The sequence below is a fragment of the Bombus affinis genome, chromosome 1 (assembly GCF_024516045.1).
Source record: "Bombus affinis isolate iyBomAffi1 chromosome 1, iyBomAffi1.2, whole genome shotgun sequence".
Classification (NCBI taxonomy): Eukaryota; Metazoa; Arthropoda; class Insecta; order Hymenoptera; family Apidae; genus Bombus; species Bombus affinis.
This window is the reverse complement of record NC_066344.1, coordinates 2,039,551-2,064,413: the sequence shown is the minus strand read 5'-3', so window position 1 is coordinate 2,064,413 and position 24,863 is coordinate 2,039,551. Positions and strand designations below refer to the sequence as shown.

Here is a 24,863-nt window from a genome sequence, read left to right as displayed (position 1 = left end):
TTCGTTAATTTCATTCCATAAATTTTTAAAGAAATATTTAATAACACATAATAAATCCATTAACATACAAAAATATTTTAACATATTTGGTTGCTTTATATTAATTATTACTGTGTTCCATTTGCACGAAATAAAGACGTTATCATTGCATATTTCAATCCTGGCTATTGTATTTAGTTAATGGAAGCATACTTTTCTTTTAGGTATCAAGATGAAGATCGTGACCTTGAAGCTCAAATGTTGGCTAAAGGCCTCAGATTAACACCAATAAAAAAATGTGGTCCTAAGTATTCGGTTTAATAGGAATCACATTATTGTACATATACTCCATTCTATATTTCCATTCACAAATTCTAACAAATAAGTAATTTAATTATGTTGTAAATAAGAAACAGATCTTACAAAGATGAAATGTCTTACAAAGATCAAAACTTAATTGTCATGTAACTCTTTTGTATGTTGAAATTTTAATTCAATTGCAAGTCTTTTAACACAAAAATGCAAATATGCAAATTTCATATATTCATCCTCTTTTAAAACAAAAACACGGACCATTTATTTTATTTTACATCTCCAATTTTTACAAATTGTTTACTATGACACCTGTTTTAAGCTGTACACATCATATGTATATAATTTTAAGGAATTCGATTTATTTGTAGTATACTTTTTATCTACTATACATCATATGTTTTCAAATCGTCCGAACACCAAGTGGAATTGTATTATAAATGAATTTCTTAGTCCTCATTGCTTAAGATTTAAGGTAAGATAACATAAGATCAAGCAAAAACATAAACTTTAATGCGCATTTACAGGAAAAAATGTGCAATCTGTATAGGAAAACTCAATATAACATATATGGATTTGAAAAAAATTTTATGAATACATATATATATTTTATCATTGCAAACACAAAAAATTCTGCCTTTACATGTAAATCAATCAAAATATAATCATTATACATATACATAGATTTGATTATTTGCAGACACAAAATATTATATTTTGCCATTTAACATAGTAACTAAACAAGAAGTGATATAGAAAATACCTTTTGCACTACAATAATGTGCATTGCAACATACACAGCCACATGATATGTACATTATACAATTAAATAAGATGTATAAATCTATTTTTATGTTTACAAAGAGACTGGTAAATGGAATGTATAAACAATTGTAGGATTTTAATAACTCACAAACATGTAAAGTTTTGTATGAAATATAATTGGAAAAATGAACATATATTTACTATTAGAAAATAATGTTGAAATCAGCCTGTTTCCTTGATACATATTTAACTTGTACAATAATAATGTCAGTTACAAATATCGAAACAAGCTGCCAATTTTTCAGCCTCAAATGTTAAACATTTAAACAGTAACTTAAAATGTAAAAATATAATAATAATCCTAATATAAATAAAAATATAATATAATTGAATACAAATCATTACACACTAAATTGCAAAATGTAGGTAGGGAATGTAGTATCATTCAAATCATTATTGCCATTCATATGAATTAACGAGCAAATGAATGTGAATCAATTTTTTTAATGCTTTATTTAAATTGCTACTATACTATACAAAAATATTTTTGTATATTATAAGAAACCTAAATGCCATTATAAATGTATTAATAAAGTGTATATCATACAACGTATAAATATGTAGAATGTAATAAAATTAAAGAAAACAATATAAAGATGTAGAAAGTAAGCATTTTTAAAAATTAGACTATTACAAATAACAGTTTATCATGAAGGCTAAAATATACTAAGTGCTATATGACTCAGTATCACTTAGTCCTTTATACATTTAACTAATAAACTACATTAAAAATTACTAAATTGAAAATTCATAAACAATATTTTTTATTTCTTTGCATATTTACATTTCATATTTTAATACTCAATGTTAGTTCTTCTAAACTTCTTTGTTAAAAATGTTCAATATGAAAAAATTGAAGTTTTTTAACCTTTATAAATAAAAATAGGTTAACTCTTACAGGACATCTCATAATAATACATTAATTGCCTAGACTTATATTAATTAATTATGAAATTCAGCTCATTTGGGAAAGTTTTACGATGTTTATAGCAATCATGGGTGCCTAGAAGGTGGAATTGTACAACATGTATGTAATTGAAGAGAAATCATATAAATAGTAAACTGAGAATTTATGTTCAACATTTGTGAAGAAATAAAACTGTATAAAACTAGTCTTTTGTAAAGGAGAATGAACAATAATGTGATTCATGCAACATATTTATTAAAATATAATTTAAATCATCGCAAAAACATTTAATTTTAATTCAAATAATGTATTGCACAAAATCACATATTATCATTTACTTTATTTACGTCATCATAGCTTTGTATCAAAAATTACATTTTTTCCATACAGTAAATTACAGAATAATAAATTACAGAATGTACTCACAATATGTAAATATAATATAACTCCTATTAACAAAAAAATAATATTTTCTACTTTATTAACAAAATCTTTGAATTAGATAAAAAATATAAGAAATATATATATTTATATTGTTTAATATTATCATAATCTTTATAAATATTAAATATTTTTTACAATAATAACAAAATAATTTATCTGTTTATAAATTCTTAAGTATCTTTCTTGATATAATTTTTTTTCTTTCTTAGATAAATATTTGTTTTCATTACTTAAAAAAAAATTCAACTGAATTTTCTATTAATTATTATTATTATGTTATATTATAAAGCAGTGATTTAAAAATTGATTTATAAGCAATTATAACTTTCTGAAAAAAATTTTTAAATATAAATAACATAAAAAACAGATATTTTAAATTTAAATTCAAATTCAAATTCAAAACTCTTAAACATATTAACTTTTTTATTTAAAATATTTAATAGATATCATTTTTAAGATTATATTGGAATCAAAAAGTCAATCGATTGATATCCAGACATAATCTATATTTATTTTTTTATTACATACATAGATATTTCTATATAAGATAGATACTTATTTATTTATTTATTCTCCACCTTAATTTAACGTTTGAACGTATCACGTGATTTTCATATTTTTAGCGCGCATCGTATCTATATCGCGAAAGTATACAACTAGCCAATAGGAATAAGTATGAAAATATTCGTTAATCGAGCAGTGGGGAAAGGGAGTGACGAGTGACTACGAATTACAATTAGCGACACAACAAATGAAAGCGTGACGTGAATACGCTGGTTTGCCATACCACGTCGGGATAATGTCGTTCGAGAAGAAAAACGTTGTTCGTTTGTAAAGCAGGCTACGTGAAAAGCCCCGTAATTTAATCGAGGCACTGTTTTATCGCACAGTTGCCAGAAAATGGAAGCAGACTATCAACCGACGCTAAGCCCAACGAGAACTTTGACAGGTGAGCTTATCCGCCGCGATTGTTGACGTTGCTTTAGGTGTCAAATAAACGTCACACCAAAGTACAATATCGCCGAAAATCGTGATTGTAAAAAAGTTCACCTGGCATCGACGTTTTTCTGTTCGTTCTAGCGAGAAAACATTTCACGATGGATCTCAGTCTCCTATGTGGAAAAGCACATCAATAAGTGACGAATAATTCGCGTATATGACACGATAGTGCGTATTAAAAAAATTTCAGATTTGATCATAACTTGACATAGTTCCAGTCTTTCGTTCAAATATACATAAACGTATCAGTAGAAAATCCGTTTTCTTTTTAAGTTCCACAATCGTAGTGGTTTGTAAACATAGATGAAAAACCATCAAAATATTTATTGGAGATCATATATACCGTGTAATGTGATCGGGGGAAAATTGATATATAACGAGAAACCGCGAGATGTATACTAGTCATCAATTTATTATGATACTTGTTTTGCAAAGATGTTTCTTTTTCTTTTTTTTTTTTAAATATTACTTAACATCTTTTAAGTACCTATTGATAATGCAAAACCACTGATTGAATAAATAATTGGCGATGGCTGATGTAGTGTTTTGTGATTCATTGATACATATTTGGTGTAGACAATAATGCGCATACTTCTGTTTGTATGATAGCAATAGCTAATGACGTCGAAGATCCATACCCAAGTTTGTCAGATTATCATGATTATGAGCCCAACTTGGAGTTCGATGATACTGAGTTACAGACCACTTCAAATAATGGTAAGATATTTCAATATAAAAGAAATTCAGATTACTAAGAGTAGAAAGTTAAAAGTAGTTTTATGTAATAGTGTAAATATGTAGAATATTATCTATGTGATATTTACCATGGAACATACTTTAATCTTTAAGTTATTCTTTTAAGAAATTTAAGTCAATTACTTGTGTTACTATTATATTTCTCTTGTAAATTCTTACATTAAATTCAAATAGGGTTTCACACAAATAATTATCTTATAATATAATTGATGTAATGATTTTATAGCTGTACAACTTTTAGAAGAAAAATTGGACATAATTAGCAGTGGTGCTGGTACTGGGATAGATTATTTGGAGAGTCCAGTAAGCGATGGGACAATTGAAGAAAACTTTGAAGAAGCTTTGGTAGATGCTCCAGTTATCGAATCCGGTGTGTGACCTTTTATCTTCTGTTAGTAGCCACTAAATGTCATGGCATTTGGGGCTTAGCAGGTGAATTATGTAGATCATTGTACAGTTTATTATTGCATGGTATAAAAATGCACAAAAGCAAAAGGTTAAATGACTCTTTTACTTGATCTGCAATTCATTCATTATTTTGGGTATTTATTTTGTAAAAAGAGTCAAAGGGAAACCAAAAGGAAATTTAATGTAGAAATAAAAAATTATTATGAATATACTCTTTCATGCTGAGTAGCAGAGGATCTTGCTGCATTGGATGGTGAACTTGCAGATGAAGAAGATTATCTTGATATATCAAGATATGGCATTGTAGAAGTGGTTGGTGATGATAGTGCTGGTCGTAAAATAATAGTAGTATCTGCATGTAAATTACCTCCTGTTGGGAAGGAAACATTTAATCATGCTAAACTTCTCAGGTTTGTGACATAAATATATGAGTATAATATATATATGTATATATCTTTTCTAAAAGATATGTATATATCTGTATACATATTTTTTCTAAGATTTATTTCATTATTTTTAACAATACATTTATTTAACAGGTATCTCACACATACTTTAGACACATTTGTAGAACAAGATTATAGTTTAATTTATTTTCACTATGGTCTTACTTCAAAAAATAAACCACCATTATCCTGGTTGTGGCAAGCATATAAAGCTTTCGACAGAAAGTATAAAAAAAATTTGAAGGCTTTATATCTGGTACATCCAACTAATTTTATTAGAATTGTATGGCAAATATTTAAACCAGCTATTAGGTAATTATTTCTTACTCAGTTAATGAATATTTTCTTTCAGTTACTATATTAATCTTGATATTATTGTTATTTCTTTAGTGCAAAGTTTGGTCGGAAAATGATGTATGTTAATTATTTGGAAGAACTGGCACAATATATTAATCTTGATCAACTTATTATACCTCCTCAAGTAATAGAGTAAGTGTTTCTTTTGTAATTATAAAACTTTTAGATTCATATCAATATTAATTGATTACATTCATTTGTAGACACAATGAACAGCTAATGTTAAAGAACAGAAAAAATTTACCAACCAGTCCACCTCAGAGTGCGGCGACAACACCAGTTGGTACCACTCAATTTGGAGCAAGCCTTATTTTTATTAAAGAAAATAATAATGGCGATCCTATACCACCAATAGTGCGACAATGCATTGAATTTCTTGATACACCAGATGGTATGCTTATAATTATGTAATTTGTATAATTCAGTATCTTTCTTTAAAAATCCCATGATAATAATATTATCATATATCATTTCTTTGAAAATAACAATTATAATATTATCACACTTATAGCATTAGAAACAGAAGGAATATTTAGAAGATCAGCTAATGTAGCAGTAGTTAAGGAACTTCAGAATCGTTGCAATTATGGATTGGCTGTTGATTTCCAAGGAGACCCACACATAGCAGCTGTTCTTCTTAAAACGTTTCTTCGAGAATTAGATGAACCTCTTATGACGTATGAATTATATGATGAAATAACGCAATTTCAAGGTAAATATTAAAATATAATTTTGTTATTTATTGATATTGAGTATGACATAATATAAATATTTTTATATTCTCATTTTAGCTCTATCGAAAGATGAACGTCCAAGAAGAGTTAAAATATTAGTACTTGAGAAACTTCCAGAAGATAATTACCAACTCTTAAAATACATCGTACAATTTTTATCGAGGGTAAGCTATTACTTTAATGATCACGTGATTTCTTATTTTCCTTCTTATCTATAATTTTATGATAAAATATATCCATATTTATAACAGGTAATGGACAGGTGTGATTTAAACAAAATGACATCAAGTAATCTCGCCGTCGTATTTGGTCCAAATCTTGTCAGAGCACCACCATCACGTGGAATGTCACTCTCCGCGATAGGTCCCATTAATCAATTCATAGACTTTTTATTTACTCATCAGGATAAAATATTTATTATATAAAGAAAATATAAAATCGAACGCTAAAGGCCTAATTTGGAACGAAATTAATATTTTATGTATGTTATAGAACAAAAATCCTATAAATTCGGCTGCCATGTTTGATATTGTATAAAATTTACATAATACAACTTCGAAGAAAATTTTATAGGATTTTTATTGAAAAGTATGAGAAGTTCCTGAGACTTTCATTTTAGAACGTAAAAACGAGAATCTCTTTTAGAATCTTCGAAGTCATATCAAACTTGTTGGAATTCGAAGCGAACGTAACAATTCGTGTATAATATTCATATTTAATTATAACATTCGTACTTTGTTGATTAAAATATTTTTATATTCAAATATACAGATAGAGAAATACTTGCATACCTAATGTCACAAACAGCGTTTAATTATACAGCTTGCACAAAATTTTTTTCTAGCAAATTGGTATCATGATTTCAGGATTAACATAAGGGATGTTAAAAGTAATGTAAATGGTCTGGTTGCTACGTAATTCAAAAGTGTGCAAAGTTATATAAAAATTAATAGTATACCAAAGATATATGAAAATATCATGAAATTATAAAATGTAGGATTATTTAAAGATAGCATAATATAGTAAAACTAGACGAGCAAATTACGATGATGTACAGGATGCCTTGCTCGCATAATTTTATTAACGTAAGGATTAAAATGGCAAACGTCGTAAAAGTCATGATAACTACATGTTATTATACATAGTTGATTAATATAGCCAAAGCGAAAAATAGTAATAAATTAGTAACTATTAATAGTATATGGCATCCTTTGTATTAACATTATGTATATATATATATGTCCAATATATATACAATATATATACACAGAAATTAATAGTACTGTATACAATTTTAGTCTGATTAAATGAGATTGTTCTTTTAATAATACATATAAATACAAAGAATTTTTCAGTGCATTGTTAAAATCATATTTAAATTAAATTTAAAGTAACAATAAAATTTCTCATTTTCCAGTAAATAAGCATTAAGTTACTGATGTGATTAGAACGTGTTTATGTAATACTTGGTCTGTAACTTTCATACAAAGGAAAACTATAACAAATTCAAAAAGTAAGAGAATAACTTACATGAATTTTTGCTAATTTAAAATAGTAACAAATGATCGAAATTAATATTCGTTATTACAGTAATTTAACAATTAGACTAAAATCATTGTCAGGGTATCATGTAATATAATGTTTAGCATTATTGTCTGTTATCATTTGAAAGATGAAAGACTTACAGTAATCTTTCTACTGTCATATATATATATATATCTTTGTACATTTTCTTAAATAGTCCTGCCATTATGGGTTTCTGGGATAAAATAGGGGCTCATCGCCTAATATGTTCTCTGTTATGGAAAAAGACTAACCCAGACCTATATAGAACTGACACAATTCAATTACATTCCTTGTTATTAATAGAATGAAGATATATTGTATTCAAATATATAATAATTTATATAAAAATATTAGTATATGTCATAATTTGTATATTACATAATGTATAATTTTCTAATCATTCTTTCTAATGTTTTGAATCTCTTTCTTATTTACGAATATAAGTAGTCCATTCGTATATTTACATCTATATATTTACACTTAGTTATTTAAAATTGTTATGGAGAAATGAATCATTTAACGAATTAACGATTATATTGCTACTATAGATCGATTTGTGGATGTTTATAATCCATGTATGTACCTGTGATAGAATAGAATATTGTACTTTAGACTCACAAATACTGTGCATGTAATTAGTAAATTCTTTACTTTGTAACTAATTACAACTTAATCTGAATTACAAATTACAAAACATTCCCAAGAAATAACATCGTATTAAATACGTGTATATGTTAATTAACTTTTTATTAAAACATAATAGTATTTAAATATATATACATTTATATGACAGAAATACATACATCTAATAATTGTAATAAATCTTCTAGCTATATGATATATGTGGATAACAAGATATTTGGTTCATGAGTCAACTGAGGCTCTATCAATGTAATTGAATATCGAAATACATGAAAAATCAACTCCCAAAATATAATCAATATTTCTTACCTTACACTCAGTTAAATTACTTAGGCTTAGTAGTTTATATCTATTTTATTTTTTGTTCCTTAAAAAATAAAATATTAAAAATTTTGTGATATATATATGTGTGGTTTATCAATATGTGTATGTACATATACATACATGCATGTATATCTACACACACTTTTATATATAAGACTTATATATAAGACTTCAAAATTAGAACCAATTGTAATACAGGTATTTGGAATTAAGATGCATGCGAAGAACCACTACAACAGGAACTCTTAGTTGGTTCAGTTTCTTCAGCTTCATCTTCAACTACAACAACATTGCGACGTGTACTACTTGTTCTTGTTAATGTAGACTTTTGTTCCATCAGATCTGCATGTTCTATCATGCGCAACGTTAATTGAAAAAACATTTCTTCAATATTTTCACTTAGTTTGGCAGAAATATGAAAGTGCATTGCTCCAGTTTTATTAGCAAACCTAATAATCAAATTTTACATTAAAACAAATTTGAAAAGAGAGGAAAAAATAAAAAATTAAAAGAAACTTACTCTTCTGCTTCTTCGGTACAAACACGTCTATCCTTTTCAAGATCTATTTTATTTCCAGCAATTGCTAAACAGATTCCACTGCCTAACATTTTCCTAAGCTCTGTAACCCAATTTATTACCTGTGAAATGAACGTTAATATAGGATATAAGAAAGTAAAATAATATTTTTCTTTAAATCTTTACCCTCTGAAATGTATCGTAATCAGTAACATCGTAAACTATAATGGCACCATTTGACATTCTGTAATAAATTGGTCCCAATGCATGAAATTTTTCTTGACCAGCTGTATCCCATATCGCCAGGTTTACTTTTTTTCCATGTACAGTCAACTTTTTATTTAAAAAAGAAGCCTGAAAGTATAAAAGTTCAGAATATTTCAATATTTATCAAGACTGACAATTTACCAACCATGAGAACATTACATTATTATATTATTCGTACATGAACAAAAACAAAGAAATATAAATTCCAAATGTAGATTAAAGTTCGAAATAACGATACAAAACATTAACCACTTTTTACCTGTAATGTACTGATATGTCTATCGTTAAATTTGTTTTCAACGTATCGTAATGCAACAGAGGTTTTTCCGACACATCCTTCGCCGAGTAACACGACTTTGAAATTATAACCATTACCAGTACTACTAATTGGAGTGGCCATAATTTGCATATAACTAATATATACACTTAGAAAACAATATGACAGTCGTAATTGCGCAGAGTAATCGTTGATAGAACAATTTATAGAGTATATTGACGACTGACGATCATAACGATATGATATCCACGGGTGGGGCCCCTCATGCGGCTTTGTCCCCCTCTACGCTAATTCTCTAAGCAGTGGGGCAGCTTACGCTTCTCCTTCTATACATTTCGCAGTTACATATTTTCTCAATTCATACTCAATTCATGTACATGAAATAAACTATATCTGCATTCTTACAACATTTCCATTAAGTAAGAGCAATCATAAATAATCATCTTATTTTACTGTTTTGAAAATAGTATAAAAATTCTTTATTAATTTCCCCATATTAGGAACACGAAACTCGTGCGAATCCACACTGGATTCATGCAACATAACAAGCGTCTTGGTTTCCTTGACGACAAAAACAAAGTGGGGGAAATGCATCTTATTCGTATCATAGGCTTCTTATTAAAGTTTGAATAACAGCGATTTAGAATTGCCATGAACTTGTGGTAGCAATGATAGTAGTATCTCTACTGAATAACATGAAAATAAAAATAATTAGCTATTTTCATTTAAATAACTATTTACCAAGTAAAAAATGCAAGCATCTATTATTGCTTCTAATGCATCGCCGATAGATGGCAAATTATAAGTATTTATTAAGTCTTCATGTTTCATGTCTCGAAGTTCAAAACATATTATTCTGATATTATTGGACTTCTACTATGAATGTCTTACAAGTTGAAGAATTATAAATGATTCATATCCAGTAATTTCAACGTTACTCGAAAAAGGAAAAATTCTACATGCTGAACGTTGATAAAATTTATCTTTGGTTTATAAAATTAAAAAAGATTTATGTTACGTATAATTTCTTTTTCATCATGTTCGTTATCTACGAAGATGGCGCTGATATCACTGTTACTAAGCTACCGCAATTTTATTCAAATTATTCTGACAAAACACATTTTCCTACGTGTATCGTCAAATTTGTCGTTTATATATGAACTTCCGTGCTAAAATTTAACTAAAATAATTGATTAAATTCTATTTGTATCTTAAAAAACCGTAATTTTTACTGTTCTAGAACCCTGGTGGTACTTTATCGAACTGATGTCCGACAAAAATCAAATCCTTCACCGGAAATCAAACATATACAAGTAAGAACAAGTTTATAATTTAAGTTCCGTACATTATCAGTACACGTCAAATATAATATATAACAAATTTTTTTATAAAAAATATATCAACTAGATGTAAATAACGAGCAACGACAATGTAAAAATTACAATTTCTTATTTGGTACATATGGACGCTCCTTTGACTAGGACGTGCAACAGACCCAGCGCCGTGAGCCTGCGCAAAGGAGCTCTCAAATCTGGCCGTCACCTGTATTGAAAAGGTAAGTACTCTGCTGTCATTAATCTCAACATCTTAATATGAATTTCGTGAACACGTGTGAGAAGAATACGACGTAGTGATAACGCGACATATTGTCAGCAGGTTTGTGGATTGTCATACGAAATTACTCATGCGTTTATGATAAATATGTTCGGAGATGTCAGCGTCTTCGGCTCCGGGCTCTGAATCTGCCAGGCTGCTGTATCATCATCGATACATTTGACATTTATTTTTCATTCCCGGTTCTTTATCTCTTATTCTTTTAATCCGTCTTTGATACACGTTATTACAATCGTTAAAATTTCAGTGGTTTATGTCAAGTGTAACGAAAAACTTTCACCAGATCGTAGGTACCGTGTACCTTCATGGATTTTTCGTTGTCGGCACTCGTCATTCCATTGACAGGACACTGAATAACGTGCAGAAAGTACCGTTCGTATAACTTCTTGGAAATCTACCGGTTGTTACGTGTTATTCATCTTGCAAACCAACAATGATTCCCGCGTTTTACCTGCGCGGTATTCCACTTGGCAAGTAGACTTGTTTGTTTGTGCGTGCTGTATCATCTGTCATGGCGTGCCCGCTTGTGGCGGGTATCATATCATTGACTTTTCCAATTGTTGTAAGCTCAAGATATATGTCAGTTGGTATCATCGCATACGTTGCTCGAGAGGAGTCGTTCAAATAATTTTTGAGAGACTGATCGAAGAGAATATCATATTTATCTAATATTTCGAATAAACATACTGTGTATTCGTTAGGACGGGGTTGGTTAGAACGGAGGGAAGGGAAGGAATCGACGATGGCGGCGGACTGTACCGTGCCACGCGCCATGTCGGTCTCTTGCTCGCGCACGTCCTTCGTTCAGTGCACTACGTTTGTCTGTAGATTTCTTTTTTTGCCTTTGTGAAAATGGCACACGATCTGTCACAATTGAACTTCAGTAGGGATCCACATACTTGTAAAAGAAGCCTCGTAGCTCTATCCTTAATGTTATATATGCTTTGAAAATTGATCAGTCTTTTTACCTCCGACAAAATAAAAAAAAAAAATTGAGTCGAGACATTTTTAGACGGAATCGCGGTCTTTGAGTTTATGCACTGTTATACCAATGCACGCTAAGTATCTGCTCTTCTTATGAAAACTTCTATCAATATAACTATCTTGATCTTCTTTTTCGTTTATTTCATTTTACAATATTAGCTTTGTATAATATTGAAAAGGTGCTTTCAATTCGAAAAATTAATTTTGTAAGAGTATTCGGCGATAGTGTTGAATTAGGAGCAATTTCGTTCTACGTTAGTATCAAAATTATAACCGTTTACATAAGTATAACAATGAGATTTTTATCATTTATTTATGGAATGATTTGCATTATCATATTTATATTTTTATTTGTTATGTGTAATGATTGTTTGAAAGCGGTCATTCATATGAATACAACATTTTTGTAATTATCAAATTTAAAGCTATTATTCTCTCGTAAATATTGTCAATTTATCATACATCATACAGCATGTTTTATCACTTATGATTAAAAATATTTACAAATGTCAATCAATTATTAGTATTTGATAGCTGAAGGATTTAAAATTATGTTTCAAAAATAATCGAATGTCGAAAGATAACAACAATTTGATTATAATTTTCAAATGCTAAGGTAGAGAAATATGTCTCCATGTTTTTATTCTGACCAAAATACCGGAACCTGTTTTATCATAATGTAGGTCATCTCGATCAAATACTTGCGACATCGTTAAACATCGTTTCAACGAAATCGAAGTTTCTCAGACTGCAGTTATTTGTATTATTGATTACGATTTTATTCATTCTTCTGCCATTGTACGTATAGAGAAAATGCACCTATGCTTATTTCTGCAAGAACGCATATACATAATTTGGTGACATGTATTTACATCGAGGGCTGGTACCTTCCTCTATTTTTAAAACCGTAGACAACTGTAAAAGTGAGAACGAAAGTTGAACTACTGAGAGTTAGCATGTCAGGGCCACGTTATTCGGATATTGTGCACTTTTTATCTTTGATTCATTCGCCCGTTCGAAAACGTTTAGCGTCATATTTGTAACAAGATTATTATATTCATAATCATAAACATAATTCATATAACGGCTACCTGATATGTAATATTTATATACGTTGTAATTGATACATGTAGCTAATGGTTAATAACAATATATAGAAAATGTAAAAACTATCTCATTAATATATTCAAAATCTACTATTTTGCTTTTTATCATATTTTGCTACAAAAAAAAAAAGAAAGAAAATTGATAACGTAATATGATCATACAATATGTAATGTGTAAAATGTGAAAAAAGTATCTCATTAGTATATTCAAAATTTATTTTTCTATTTTTTATCATACAAGTATTTTACTACAAGAAATAGAGAATTGATTAATATGGTTAATTATATACAGTAAATATCTCACACAATACAGTTGAATAGTTTGATCATAGATGTCGCAAATTTGTTATTGGTTTTTATGATAGGAGGCGGTCTTGACATTCGGTTTGTAAACAAATACAAATGAAATATAGGTAATGTTTAATATGCGTGCAGCCAGGTCAGAGATCCGAGTCGTATCGGGATGAAGAGGCAACCGATCAACAAACCACGTGGCAACATCGCTATACCCTCCTCTTTTTTCCCCTTTCCTGTTGCTTGATGTCCCTTACATCGTCTCCCACTATAATCATCGACTGCATCGAGGCGAAAGCACATTTACATTTTTTTGCGTACAGTACGTTGCAACATTCTTGCTTTGAGGTTTCAACTACCGATGGCGCCACTCCCAGAATCAGTAAAAAATACATACATATGTTGTATATTGAAAGAAAACTAAGAAAGATTTATAAGTTCATATTCAGGATCGTAGATAATACATTACGGGGGTTCTCTGTCATGTTTTATGTTTTTAGATTGAATTTTATTCCATATCTCAGTTTCTCCATTATGTTAACCTACTAAAGACTATGTTAACGCAACGTTACATTTGTAATTTTTTTTTTATCGATTCACATTACTATTATTATTGAATACATATGTTGTGACTATTGTGATTAAGAAAAGAAATTCCAAGAATTTATTTCGATATTCTATCTAAATTTTACAACTTTATTAAGTTTGAAAGGATGGAGTATTTTGTAACATTATGATAATTCCTTCTTTTCTTTAAATTACAACATTCCTTTTCGTGTCTTCTATTTATAACGAACTTTTACAATATCTATTATTCTAATACATTTTTGGTACTTTGGCAGAACAGTATTTTACTTTATTTACATTTTTTCTAATAATACATTTATGCACACATTTACATATTATTTTATTGCTTGGTGCTTAATGGTTTATTTAAGCTTAATTTTTATGAAATTTTTATATATTTCTCCGAATGAAATTATCCTAATTTTATGATTTTAACATATTTTAACATGTATAGAAAAAATTTTATGCTTATGCAGAGAGGATATACTTTTATAGATTATAATAGTAGGATATCATCCATTGGATGGAATCCAAAAGTGCATGCATTATCAACGATATCTCAGTTCGAATCATTGAACATTTTGTTACGCTCCTGAACAATATCATCCTTGAGAAAAACAAGGACGGATGGGTAACGTACAGAGCAAATTCGGCATATCGAAGGAAAACTGGTTTGCCTTCACGTAGTACTTATTACGATACTTGTCGAATGAATGCCAGTTTGTGAAATGTGAACGCATTTCTAAGTACGTAATAAAGTTGCCGAAATAAAGTACACCCCTCTAGATGGTAAAATTTTATTGAATGTTACCTGTGATGCGCCACACGTCACTGACCTGCTTTTGAAATTGAATTAAGATAACAGCCATATAGCATACAATGTGAATGAACAGATGCAATAAAATATTTTGTAATCAAAAGATTCGAGAAGAGATATTTATGAAAACCAAATCATGTTGATAAAGGTTTTGATATTTTCCATTATACATGTTCAATATACATACAGAAAATAATAAAAGAAACAATATTTATATACATTCTTAAATATCATAATAAGGTAGAAGCATTTCAAAAATTTGTGGGGAAAACAAAAAATAATATTTTGGGACATTCCATGTTCATCATATTTACACATTATTTTGTTGTGGTTTCACGGTTCCTATTTTTAGATACCAGTTTTATCGATATACCATAATTTTCTGTATTTCTTTTCTTTTCCTCCCAAAGTGATCAATCTTGACTGAATAGTCACAAAATAATAATCTTAACTATTAGATCTTTTTATTAATAAACGTAAAGCATATTTCTGTTTATAATAATTTAAAAGTTTTAATGTCTATAATAATAGATGAAATTATATATAATAGTTGAATGAAATTATATTTTCTTCATTAATCTCTCTCAAAATGACAGAAATCTCCACGCTATAACGATTCTATAATTAGTTTGACAATGATGGATATTAGTATGAAAAGTAATAATTTCAAGGGAAGAAGATATACATCTGTGTCCTAATACATCGTATCCTTGATTCAACACATTTTATCAATAACGTTTAACATAGATATTAACAATAGTGTAGTATAATATGAAACAAGTAATTTTGGTGATTCTATATAGAAAAAAAGTGTTTGTAAAGTGTCGATTTCCTTTAGCACGTTGTTTTTCTTTGCAGTTTTATCGTGTATAATATAAAGTGGGGATTCGTGAGATTATGGACGCCCCCTAGTAGCATGCGTGCGTCAGAGAACGTAGCGTCTTGCACGTATACACTGTCAAGCCGAAATCGCGGTGTTAGTTACAGACTGGCAACAAATCGATGTAAACAAGTATAATAAAGATGGTGACGATCAGTGGTTTTTTCTTCGTGACAAATTATCGCGAATGAACTTTTTACATGATTTTTACATACTGTACGGACAGAAACGGAGCTAATTTTGATCTACTGTCACGATCATCGAAACATGCTGTTTTCAGTAAAGGTACATTATTTTCAGGACGCGTTTAAACGTACGGTTCACGATTATGTTATACATGTATGTTCCTATATGCAATTCTTCTTTGTAGGTAATTACTTACAATAATAAACATAAACCGATAATAAATTGTGAAAAAATATATTGGAATGAATTTGGTTGGGATAAACTTTTATTGGTTTTTTGTGAATTTGTTATCATGTGATATGCTTTCTTTATGTAAGATTCTACAAGATTTTAATCTGATTGATTATATGTTGATTTAAAAAATGTTATTTAATGTTTCAATTTTTTTCAGAAGCAGTTTGAAAATAACGTGCAAAATGTTTAGTTTTCATAAGCCAAAGGTGTATCGATCTAGTACTGGATGCTGCATTTGCAAAGCCAAATCCAGCAGGTAAGCAAAATAACATAATTTTAATAAATACAGTCTTTTATATAATGTATTGTTTTACAAATTAAATTATCGTAATAACGATGTAACATTTTCTTGTTTTATTTACAGCTCAAGGTTTACAGATAGTAAAAAGTATGAAGATGATTTTATGGAATGCTTTCAACTTGAGGAAAGAAGAACTGGAGAAATTTGTAATGCATGTGTACTTTTGGTAAAAAGATGGAAAAAATTACCTGCAGGAAGCAATCGTAATTGGAGACATGTAAGTTTTAATAAATATCAATTGCGTTAGTTGATTATACACATTTATTCTCACACAAATTAAATACGATTATATACAGATTAATTTTTTGTACTTTACAGGTTGTAGATGCACGTGCAGGACCTGGTATCAAATCGTTGACAAAATTTAAGTCAAAAAATAAAAAGAAAATGAAAGATATACCAGAAAAGTTTGAAAAGATCATGAAAAAGAAACACATGTATTTGAAAGCAGATAGAGATCGAGAACAAAGCCCAGCAATGAGTGATGATTTAACAGGTTGGTGTTTAGCAAGTTTGTATTTTTAAATAAAATGTTTTAAAACTATAATTTTACGATTATTTTTTGCTTTGTTCTTTTTAGAAGATTATTTGAATGGAAATGGTAGTAAAGGTTCAAGTCGAGTTGGTAGTCCTATAGATAGTGATGATATTCAAGTAACTGAAAAACAATTAGATATCCAAGATGATGCAGAATCAAAGGATGATATAACTGTCAATGGTTTTATTGATTTAACATATTTCAAAAGGTTAGTCTTCCAATATTAAACAGTTAAAAAGTTTTTAATAATTTATAAACAGAACTTGATAAATTTTTCTTTGGTATTTGAAATATGTATACTTTTTTACTTATTAAGTTCTAAAAAAGCTCTTCATAAAAGATTATACAGCTATATTATTTTAGGGAGATCATTTGCTGTGGAACAATATTCAAAGGTCCATATGGAGAAGTAATAGTGGATCCTTCATTGATAAAGCCTTGTATAGGTTGTATAGCTAGACAACAACGACAACAACAAACGAATGCATTAAGTTGCAGTCCTGTACATAGTTCTGCATCTGCCAGTCCTGTTCACAGTTCTGCATCTGCTAGTCCTGCTCATAGCGTAGAGTCTGGTACAGAGGCAACAGTCTCTAAGCAAACAGGAAAAACGTTTAGTGACTCATCATCTGATTCCGGTTACGATGAATCTTCCAACCAAGGAGTTGGTGAGAGTAAAATTACCAAAATTATTCAGAATGCAAATGCTACTGTAAAACCAGCAGTTAAAATACAACCATTGAAAAGTGTTCAACTAAAAGCTATACCAGTATCGGAAGCTGTCAGGTTAAAAACAGATGTGCCAATTAAGTTGGTACCTATAAAACAAATCGATCAATTATCTTGTAAGCCATTGTCTTTAGTTTCTTCTGCTAATGTTACTTTAAGCAGTAGTACTTCACACTCCATCGTTACCGTCCCAAGTAATCCACTTGTCGATTTTGCCATGCACGCAGCCTCCTCCAGGCAATCAGTCTCTAATTAATGTCAGTCTCTTATAGAATTTTAATTTATTTTTTTCTTATATAGTTAGATATATGCTACGATGGAAAATTGTGTGTTATGTATGCTATTATTACCATCCCAGGTTACAAAGGCTCTGGATAAGATTGTTTAAGTTTTATCATATCGAGCATAGTTTATAATGTTATAAATGGTGGCAAAAATGAATTCTTATAATTAGAATAACTGTTATGATGTACAGTAGATAGATAGTGCTCTTAGGGATGGTTGCGTAGGATTCATGTCCTTGATCGTTGGTTATTAAAAAATATATATATAAATATATAATTATATATATGATATTGTCTTTATGGACGTGAATTCTTAAATTGTATTCCACGTCTGTTAGATGATTTTTAAGAATGATAATTGAAGAAGAGCACAATGTTTCTACTGAATACCGTTTGTAGCATATACAAAATCCTGATAAACTGCCATGCATTAATTGTTAACTCTCCACAAATGATTTTCAAATGTGGAAAGTTATCAATTATTTTATAAGTTTAATAATTAACTACATACATCAAAATACTGTGATGACATTGTAATGTAATGTGAGATATAAGATTATTATTCAGGCAAGTGGCAGTTTATACTATCTTCGTCTTAAGCATTAGTTAATGTACTCTATGGTATATAAGTTTTCTTATCCATAGCTTTTTGTTTTCTGGATTATCTATCATTGCAATTGTATATGTGAATATTTGTGTAGAAGTTCCAAGATGCCAATCACGTTTCAAACATTTGGGTCCAAAAATTTTAAAAAAGAATTCACTTAGGGTCATGATAGCTACATTGTACCAGATGCATTTGATATGATCCATATAAAGGTCCATGACGTTAAGATTAAGTAATTCAACTTAAGAAACGAATGTGTTCAGGTACTGTAAATCCTGACCCACTAATAGCAATAATATGAAGAGTAACTTTATAATAAAATAAATGAAGTCTGTTGAATAGCATCATATCAATATGATGATATATTTAGGCAGTATTATTAGAGAGAAATTGAATGAGAATATGGCAATCAGATTGGCAAACTGGACCAGCAAAACTTTGTTATAATATTTCAGGGTGACTGCAGCATTAAAATAAAAACAATTGATTAATAGCAGAATAACGACATATGGAGTAAGAATAATGCTAAGTAAGTGAAAACTGTTAGTTCCTAGTTTTCAAAGATGGGCACATAACCGAACAAAAGCACATAGAAGTACCTGTTGAAAACAGATTTCTGTGATTATTGGAACATTGTTTTCTATTTTTTTTTCTTTTTCTTTTTCTTTTTCTTTTTTCTCCTTTTTTTGATCAATAGATAATCTTATACGCACAATGATTATTCAAATCGAGATATATATTTATTTAACCCAGGAGTTATTACGATTTTTTTAGAAACATATTTTATAAGATACATCTAAAATAACATGTAAATTCAATATTACAAAAAAAAAGTAGCAATTCTTCATTTCAAGTTAAAATAATCTTAATCATGAAACCAAAGATGTGTGAAAGATATGTATTTATTTTATATTTGGGACAGATAACCCGATGAATAATATAAATTTTTATTTGAATATATTAATTGACTGTAGAATCAGAATTGAAATTACACATGTGCAATACGTAGCAATTGTTTTTATATAACATTATGCATGATACAAAGTTTTTTATTTAAATCAATTAAATTTTAATAATAATTTACTTCTGGGATAGTAGCAATTTTTATAATATTTCTCTCACACAGGCATTTGGTTTAAAATTTTTTAATGCCGCGTTTTTGCTGCCCATCTGGCTTAAGCTCATTGACAATCGTTATTTAACAAGGAAACGATAACAGTTTTTCATATAGAATCAAACATCGAAACTATGATTTGTATAAGGACAACGTTGATGACTTTGTCCTTTTACAAATTTTAATTGTACATTTTTTTGGACTAGGAGACTTTATGATCTCTTTACTGTGAATATTAATAACTATGTTTTTGTTGTAACTCACACGTTATGATTTATATAATAATTAATATATGTCACAAAGAAAGGTTGGATCATAGGTTAATAAATCATATGTAATTAATAATATATATTGAATTTTTAAAAAGCGAGAATAAATTTTAGAACTTAAGAGCTCATATTACAATTAAGATTTCTATAATATACTCGTTCAACTTATAGCATATAATTTTTTAAAGTGATCTTTATAAACTTTCTATGATCCTTCCTTAAAACAAATAAGAAATACTTGTTTAATTTATTTATTTCGTAAGTTTATTTACTTGCAATATATGCTATTCCGTTTTTCTATATAAATTTATATATATTTTTATACAAATTAATCTCTGCTTTTTATGGAATAAACTTTCTGTAGCACTGCCAGAAAAGAGGGACACAAAGAGGAACATTTGATTCCAGGTCAATCTGCTGGCAATATTCAATGAACTATTTATTTTCAATTAGCTTACATATATATATATACATATATATAATATATATTAATCTATTATTGAGTTATTTACATCTTAAGAGAAGGAAATTATAAATGGTGCCCACAGATTGATTAAACATTAGGAAAATATTATAAAATAAGCTTACGTAAGAAAATTTTGTAGCAAATGCAAAAATGGTCTCTTGTTTAAAGTAACATAATTACGTGATACATAAAGAATACAAATAATTGTGCGTTTTTTAGTGAAAATGTGAATGATAAATTAAAACTTTATTCATTACAAAGAGTATATATGATATATCGTACAAGCAGCTATTAAAGATAATATTACATGCTATCTGTTGTAAATAGCTGCATAAAAACATCAAATTGTGTTACGTAGCACAGTGATGTTGCATTCAAAATTTTAAAAAGTATTTAATTTCCAATTCTTCAGATGTCTCTTGAAAATAGAACTAAATGAAAGGAAAAACAATCGAAATTTCTATGCATTGCTATCATGTAATTTGAATTTGATGTCCCTTGGCACAGAGAAATATAGTAATTGAAATACATTTAATATGTTTTGATTTAAAGCAAATCTCGAGGAAATTTTTAAACGGTATAGTTTGTGAGATTTATTGGAACGTCTTGTAAATATGTCGCGAGAATTCGAAAATGATGTACTTAAAAATTTTATTCGTCTTCCTAAGCGATTTTTTTTTAATTACAATTAATTATAAATTATTGTCTACTATTGAGACTACTGGTAAACTATTCATTCTGATAATTACAAACCCAAAAATTGATGACCATTTATCTCGAGATTGATTTCTTCATCATTTCAATAAATCTTACAAATCATAGTTATTTTTCAAGAGAACGAAGGCATCACGCAAGTCTCTTTAATGTACATCGCTCGAAATTTATATGTCAATTTTCTTCTGTTGTGCAAAAGTACATAATGGGAAAAGGCTTTTGAAAGAATAAAGGAAAATCAAACCGTGAGAGAAAATTGACATAAATTACTGATTTTTATACGAAGATTTTATTACACACATATATACATTCGCATCGTTTGAATACATCGTGTACGTTAACGTTGGAAAATGTACTCAAAATCTGTAACAAAATAAGAAGAAACTATTACGATCTATAATATTCGAAGAAACATGTGATTTTGACAAAAGAACTGCGTGACTTTGGCGAATCGTTATTGTCGATTTGCATTACTTCTTTTCACGATCGTATTTCACAAAAATGTCCCTTGAAAAACAAGAACTGCTAATTGATTAATTGAGCGAGAGGGAGAGAGAGTAAGAGCGCGTGAGCGAGAGAGATACAAAACAATTAAAAAAAAAATGGTGCAAGTATTTTACTACAGTGACCTGGCAGATTCCGATATTAAAATATTTTGCGATGAGAAACGTATGAACGATTCTTCCCGAAGGAATATACTGTACAAGCTTCTTTTCTATATCGATCTTTTGTACAACAGAAATTATTTAGAGAAAGAAAAAAGGGAAAAACAGAGGATCGTAGGCGACACAAAAAATTCTAGAATCAATCCTACGATCCGTACATAAAAATTTGTCTGACGAACAAAGAGTGGTCATTTTCTTTTTCTTTTCTTTTCTTTTTTTTTTTTTTTTTTTTTTTACTGTGATTCTTTACGTTCGGTAATTTTAAGTAATTTATCGAAGCACGATAATTTATATAGCTACATTTATTTATATGCATATGCTAAAAGAAATTATGGTGCGATTCTTAGTCTGAAAATTTTGAGTATTTTTCGTGCATCTGCATTTTTATTTTTACAAATTACAAGCCGGTGTTTCTCCCTATCTATAGTTTGTTCCTTCTCAATCAATTCCTTTTTTTTTTTTTTTGTTCTTATTCCTCTTTTTCTTCTTTTTCTTTTTTTTTTATTTTTAATTAAATAAGTTTCATGTATAGGTACTGATGTATCGCATTAAACTTCTTTTTGTTTTAAATTCACATACATCGAGAGAGAAAGAGACAGACAGATTAAAAAGGAATGACAATTTCGAAGCATGATATAGCATGGAAAAATATATATAATTGTGATGTACACAAGCTCACGAAAATATTCGAACGATGATGTATATACACATATATATAATTGAAATAGACACAGATCCTACGGAATAGATAATACATACATATTTTGAAACAGAATTCAATGAAATTTATATACATGTTCTCCATACATAATAAATGATTCAATTTCAAAATACCTGTTATATTATAGGATCTGTATCTAGTACGATTGTAAATACACCGTCATTTGAATACTTTGTGTGTCCTGTGTATGTGTTTTATAAGAAGATCGATCTCGCAAGAACGTTTTAGCTGTATGGTGATAATGGTGATGATGATGATGATGATGATGATGATGATGATGATGATGATAATGATAATGAATTGACCATCGTGATTGTGCTGCAGCAGAAACAGAGAAAAAAAACTTTTACATCAATTTATTAAAGATATAACGATTGTGAGACTGATCGATGTATTTAGAAGATAACTTTTATTTACATACAACTATTAGAGATAGGCGAGAATATATTGTACTATTCGTGCATATATTATTAATGAAATTCTAATGATAATAATAAGAAACGATGACTGCCGCAACAAATATATCTCGTTATCGCAATGATTATTATATACATACGGTATGGAACATTTGTACATACATACATATATATACATATATATATATTTATATATATATATGTATATGTATATATATATATATATTAATTTTAGACTAGCATGTCCAATTCCAATCATTGTACAATGATCATGGAAGTATTAAATCGTTGGTCGATTATCCCATGGTTTGTTTCCTTTTAAAACACAGCGCAACTAATGGGACGATTGATTATTACGATTGAAAAAAAAAGCAAAGTATACCACCTTTCGCTATGTACAACTTTGTAATAAAACGATTTTACTTTTAAGGAATCCATCAGTCATGCAAATTGTAAAATGATAACGATTGTATACCATGAAATTGTCATGGTGATTCTTAACGTAGTCCAACGCACATATAATTATATTTTATCTTGATTGATTCTTCTTTCTTTTCTTTTTTTTGTAGAAAAATTTATAGCTTGAATATAGATTGTATTTATACGTATTGTATATCTTTCTTTATTTCTTTTTTATTTTCTACGATATGTGTCGTCGACGTGACGTTAGAAAGAGCAAAGCAAACTCGACAAATCAACACCAATCGTGAATCAATGAATTTGTATTATATCAATATCAAGGAGGAAAAGGAAAAATGATATGTACTTCTATTACATATATATTATATACATATACATATACACGTATAGAAAAGTCTGTGAGATACCAAATTTTGATAGATAAATAAATAATATAAATCGTATATATATATATATAAAGATAGAACATACTTAAAAGGGATGCGCAATATATTAAGAAATGTATCTCTTACTTTTATGTTTTTGGTTTATACAGATATACGAAAGAAGAATATTATTATAATTATTATTATTATTATTATTATTATTATTATTATTATTATTATTACTATTACTATTACTACTACTACTACTACTACTACTACTACTACTACTACTATTACTATTATTACTACTACTATTATTTACGTCTTTACTGTTACGCTGTGATGATTAGTCAGTACGACGTATTTAAACTGTTTTTTTATAAAATGCATCTCAAGCTGTTCGAACGATTGTAACTGAGAGTTCGCTATTGCGGGGATTCTCAAAAGTAGATCGAACGAGTATAAAGTTCATAAAACATGATTGAAAACTGAGAACACGTAAGAGGTAGAAGATTAAGATATCGAAGCATTTTGCATTTGAATGTCATAAGTATTTTACTGGACGGTGATCTTGAGAGATTAAATCGAGCAGCTTTTTCAACCCTCCATGAAATGTTTCTATGTAGAATAAGCTTATAGAATTAAAATATATTTGACTGAAGGAATTATGAAATTCTGTACCTTATCGTACATATTTACAAAAAAAAAAAAAAAAAAATGAAAATTGTAAAAGTGCAATTAAATCGCTGTGGTGAAAAATATATTTCCTTAAGACCAAGAGAGTTTTAGGAAAGAAACAAAAATTGAATATC

The 24,863-nt window shown here is 28.6% G+C and overlaps 4 protein-coding genes across 16 annotated transcripts in view; 3 read left to right on the top strand and 1 right to left on the bottom strand.

The window, feature by feature from the left end:
• Positions 1–1,250, top strand: part of LOC126915669 (F-actin-monooxygenase Mical) — a 99,748-nt gene extending 98,498 nt beyond the window's left edge. For all 7 annotated transcript variants that reach the window (XM_050720578.1, XM_050720569.1, XM_050720587.1 and 4 more), the window contains one exon: positions 204–1,250. In XM_050720578.1, coding sequence (XP_050576535.1) covers positions 204–300 — 97 coding nt within the window. In that variant the 3' untranslated portion in view covers positions 301–1,250. The remainder of the gene's footprint in view (positions 1–203) is intronic.
• Positions 1,251–3,148: 1,898 nt separating this feature from the next.
• Positions 3,149–6,962, top strand: LOC126917307 (rho GTPase-activating protein 1). The gene is made up of 10 exons (XM_050724047.1): positions 3,149–3,416; positions 4,076–4,183; positions 4,449–4,592; positions 4,860–5,040; positions 5,170–5,388; positions 5,467–5,565; positions 5,637–5,824; positions 5,945–6,145; positions 6,225–6,331; positions 6,419–6,962. Exons 1-10 carry the CDS (start codon positions 3,368–3,370, stop codon positions 6,590–6,592), a joined length of 1,470 nt encoding a protein of 489 aa, XP_050580004.1. The 5' UTR covers positions 3,149–3,367; the 3' UTR covers positions 6,593–6,962.
• Positions 6,963–8,455: 1,493 nt separating this feature from the next.
• On the bottom strand, positions 8,456–10,048 carry LOC126917374 (ras-related protein Rab-21). Its single transcript, XM_050724128.1, has 4 exons — positions 9,743–10,048; positions 9,403–9,570; positions 9,220–9,338; positions 8,456–9,148 (listed from the first exon to the last, which is right to left on the bottom strand). Exons 1-4 carry the CDS (start codon positions 9,890–9,892, stop codon positions 8,908–8,910), a joined length of 678 nt encoding a protein of 225 aa, XP_050580085.1. The 5' UTR covers positions 9,893–10,048; the 3' UTR covers positions 8,456–8,907.
• Positions 10,049–11,233: 1,185 nt separating this feature from the next.
• Positions 11,234–24,775, top strand: LOC126917311 (uncharacterized). Of its 7 annotated transcripts, none has more exons than XM_050724070.1 (8): positions 11,234–11,315; positions 16,001–16,307; positions 16,393–16,520; positions 16,603–16,698; positions 16,807–16,960; positions 17,062–17,239; positions 17,324–17,489; positions 17,645–24,775. In XM_050724070.1, the coding sequence occupies exons 4-8, from the start codon at positions 16,625–16,627 to the stop codon at positions 18,264–18,266; spliced, it is 1,194 nt and encodes a 397-aa protein (XP_050580027.1). In that variant the 5' UTR covers positions 11,234–11,315; positions 16,001–16,307; positions 16,393–16,520; positions 16,603–16,624; the 3' UTR covers positions 18,267–24,775. The 7 variants fall into 7 exon arrangements, with proteins under 7 accessions (XP_050580027.1, XP_050580018.1, XP_050580055.1 ...); XM_050724061.1 differs by having other exon boundaries at positions 16,600–16,698; XM_050724079.1 differs by lacking the exon at positions 11,234–11,315 and adding an exon at positions 11,327–11,416 and having other exon boundaries at positions 16,600–16,698.
• The last annotated feature ends 88 nt before the right edge of the window (positions 24,776–24,863 follow it).

Excerpts from the sequence above, each read along its gene's own strand:
- LOC126917307 (XM_050724047.1), top strand. The coding sequence starts at position 3,368 with ATGGAAGCAGACTATCAACCGACGCTAAGCCCAACGAGAACTTTGACA. Across the intron at positions 4,184-4,448 it reads ACAGACCACTTCAAATAATG|CTGTACAACTTTTAGAAGAA; the intron begins GTAAGATATTTC and ends ATGATTTTATAG. Across the intron at positions 5,389-5,466 it reads ATATTTAAACCAGCTATTAG|TGCAAAGTTTGGTCGGAAAA; the intron begins GTAATTATTTCT and ends TTATTTCTTTAG.
- LOC126917374 (XM_050724128.1), bottom strand. The coding sequence starts at position 9,892 with ATGCAAATTATGGCCACTCCAATTAGTAGTACTGGTAATGGTTATAAT. Across the intron at positions 9,571-9,742 it reads GACATATCAGTACATTACAG|GCTTCTTTTTTAAATAAAAA; the intron begins GTAAAAAGTGGT and ends TTATACTTTCAG. Across the intron at positions 9,339-9,402 it reads ATTACGATACATTTCAGAGG|GTAATAAATTGGGTTACAGA; the intron begins GTAAAGATTTAA and ends TTCATTTCACAG.
- LOC126917311 (XM_050724098.1), top strand. The coding sequence starts at position 16,625 with ATGTTTAGTTTTCATAAGCCAAAGGTGTATCGATCTAGTACTGGATGC. Across the intron at positions 17,240-17,323 it reads AATGAGTGATGATTTAACAG|AAGATTATTTGAATGGAAAT; the intron begins GTTGGTGTTTAG and ends TGTTCTTTTTAG. Across the intron at positions 17,490-17,644 it reads GATTTAACATATTTCAAAAG|GGAGATCATTTGCTGTGGAA; the intron begins GTTAGTCTTCCA and ends ATATTATTTTAG.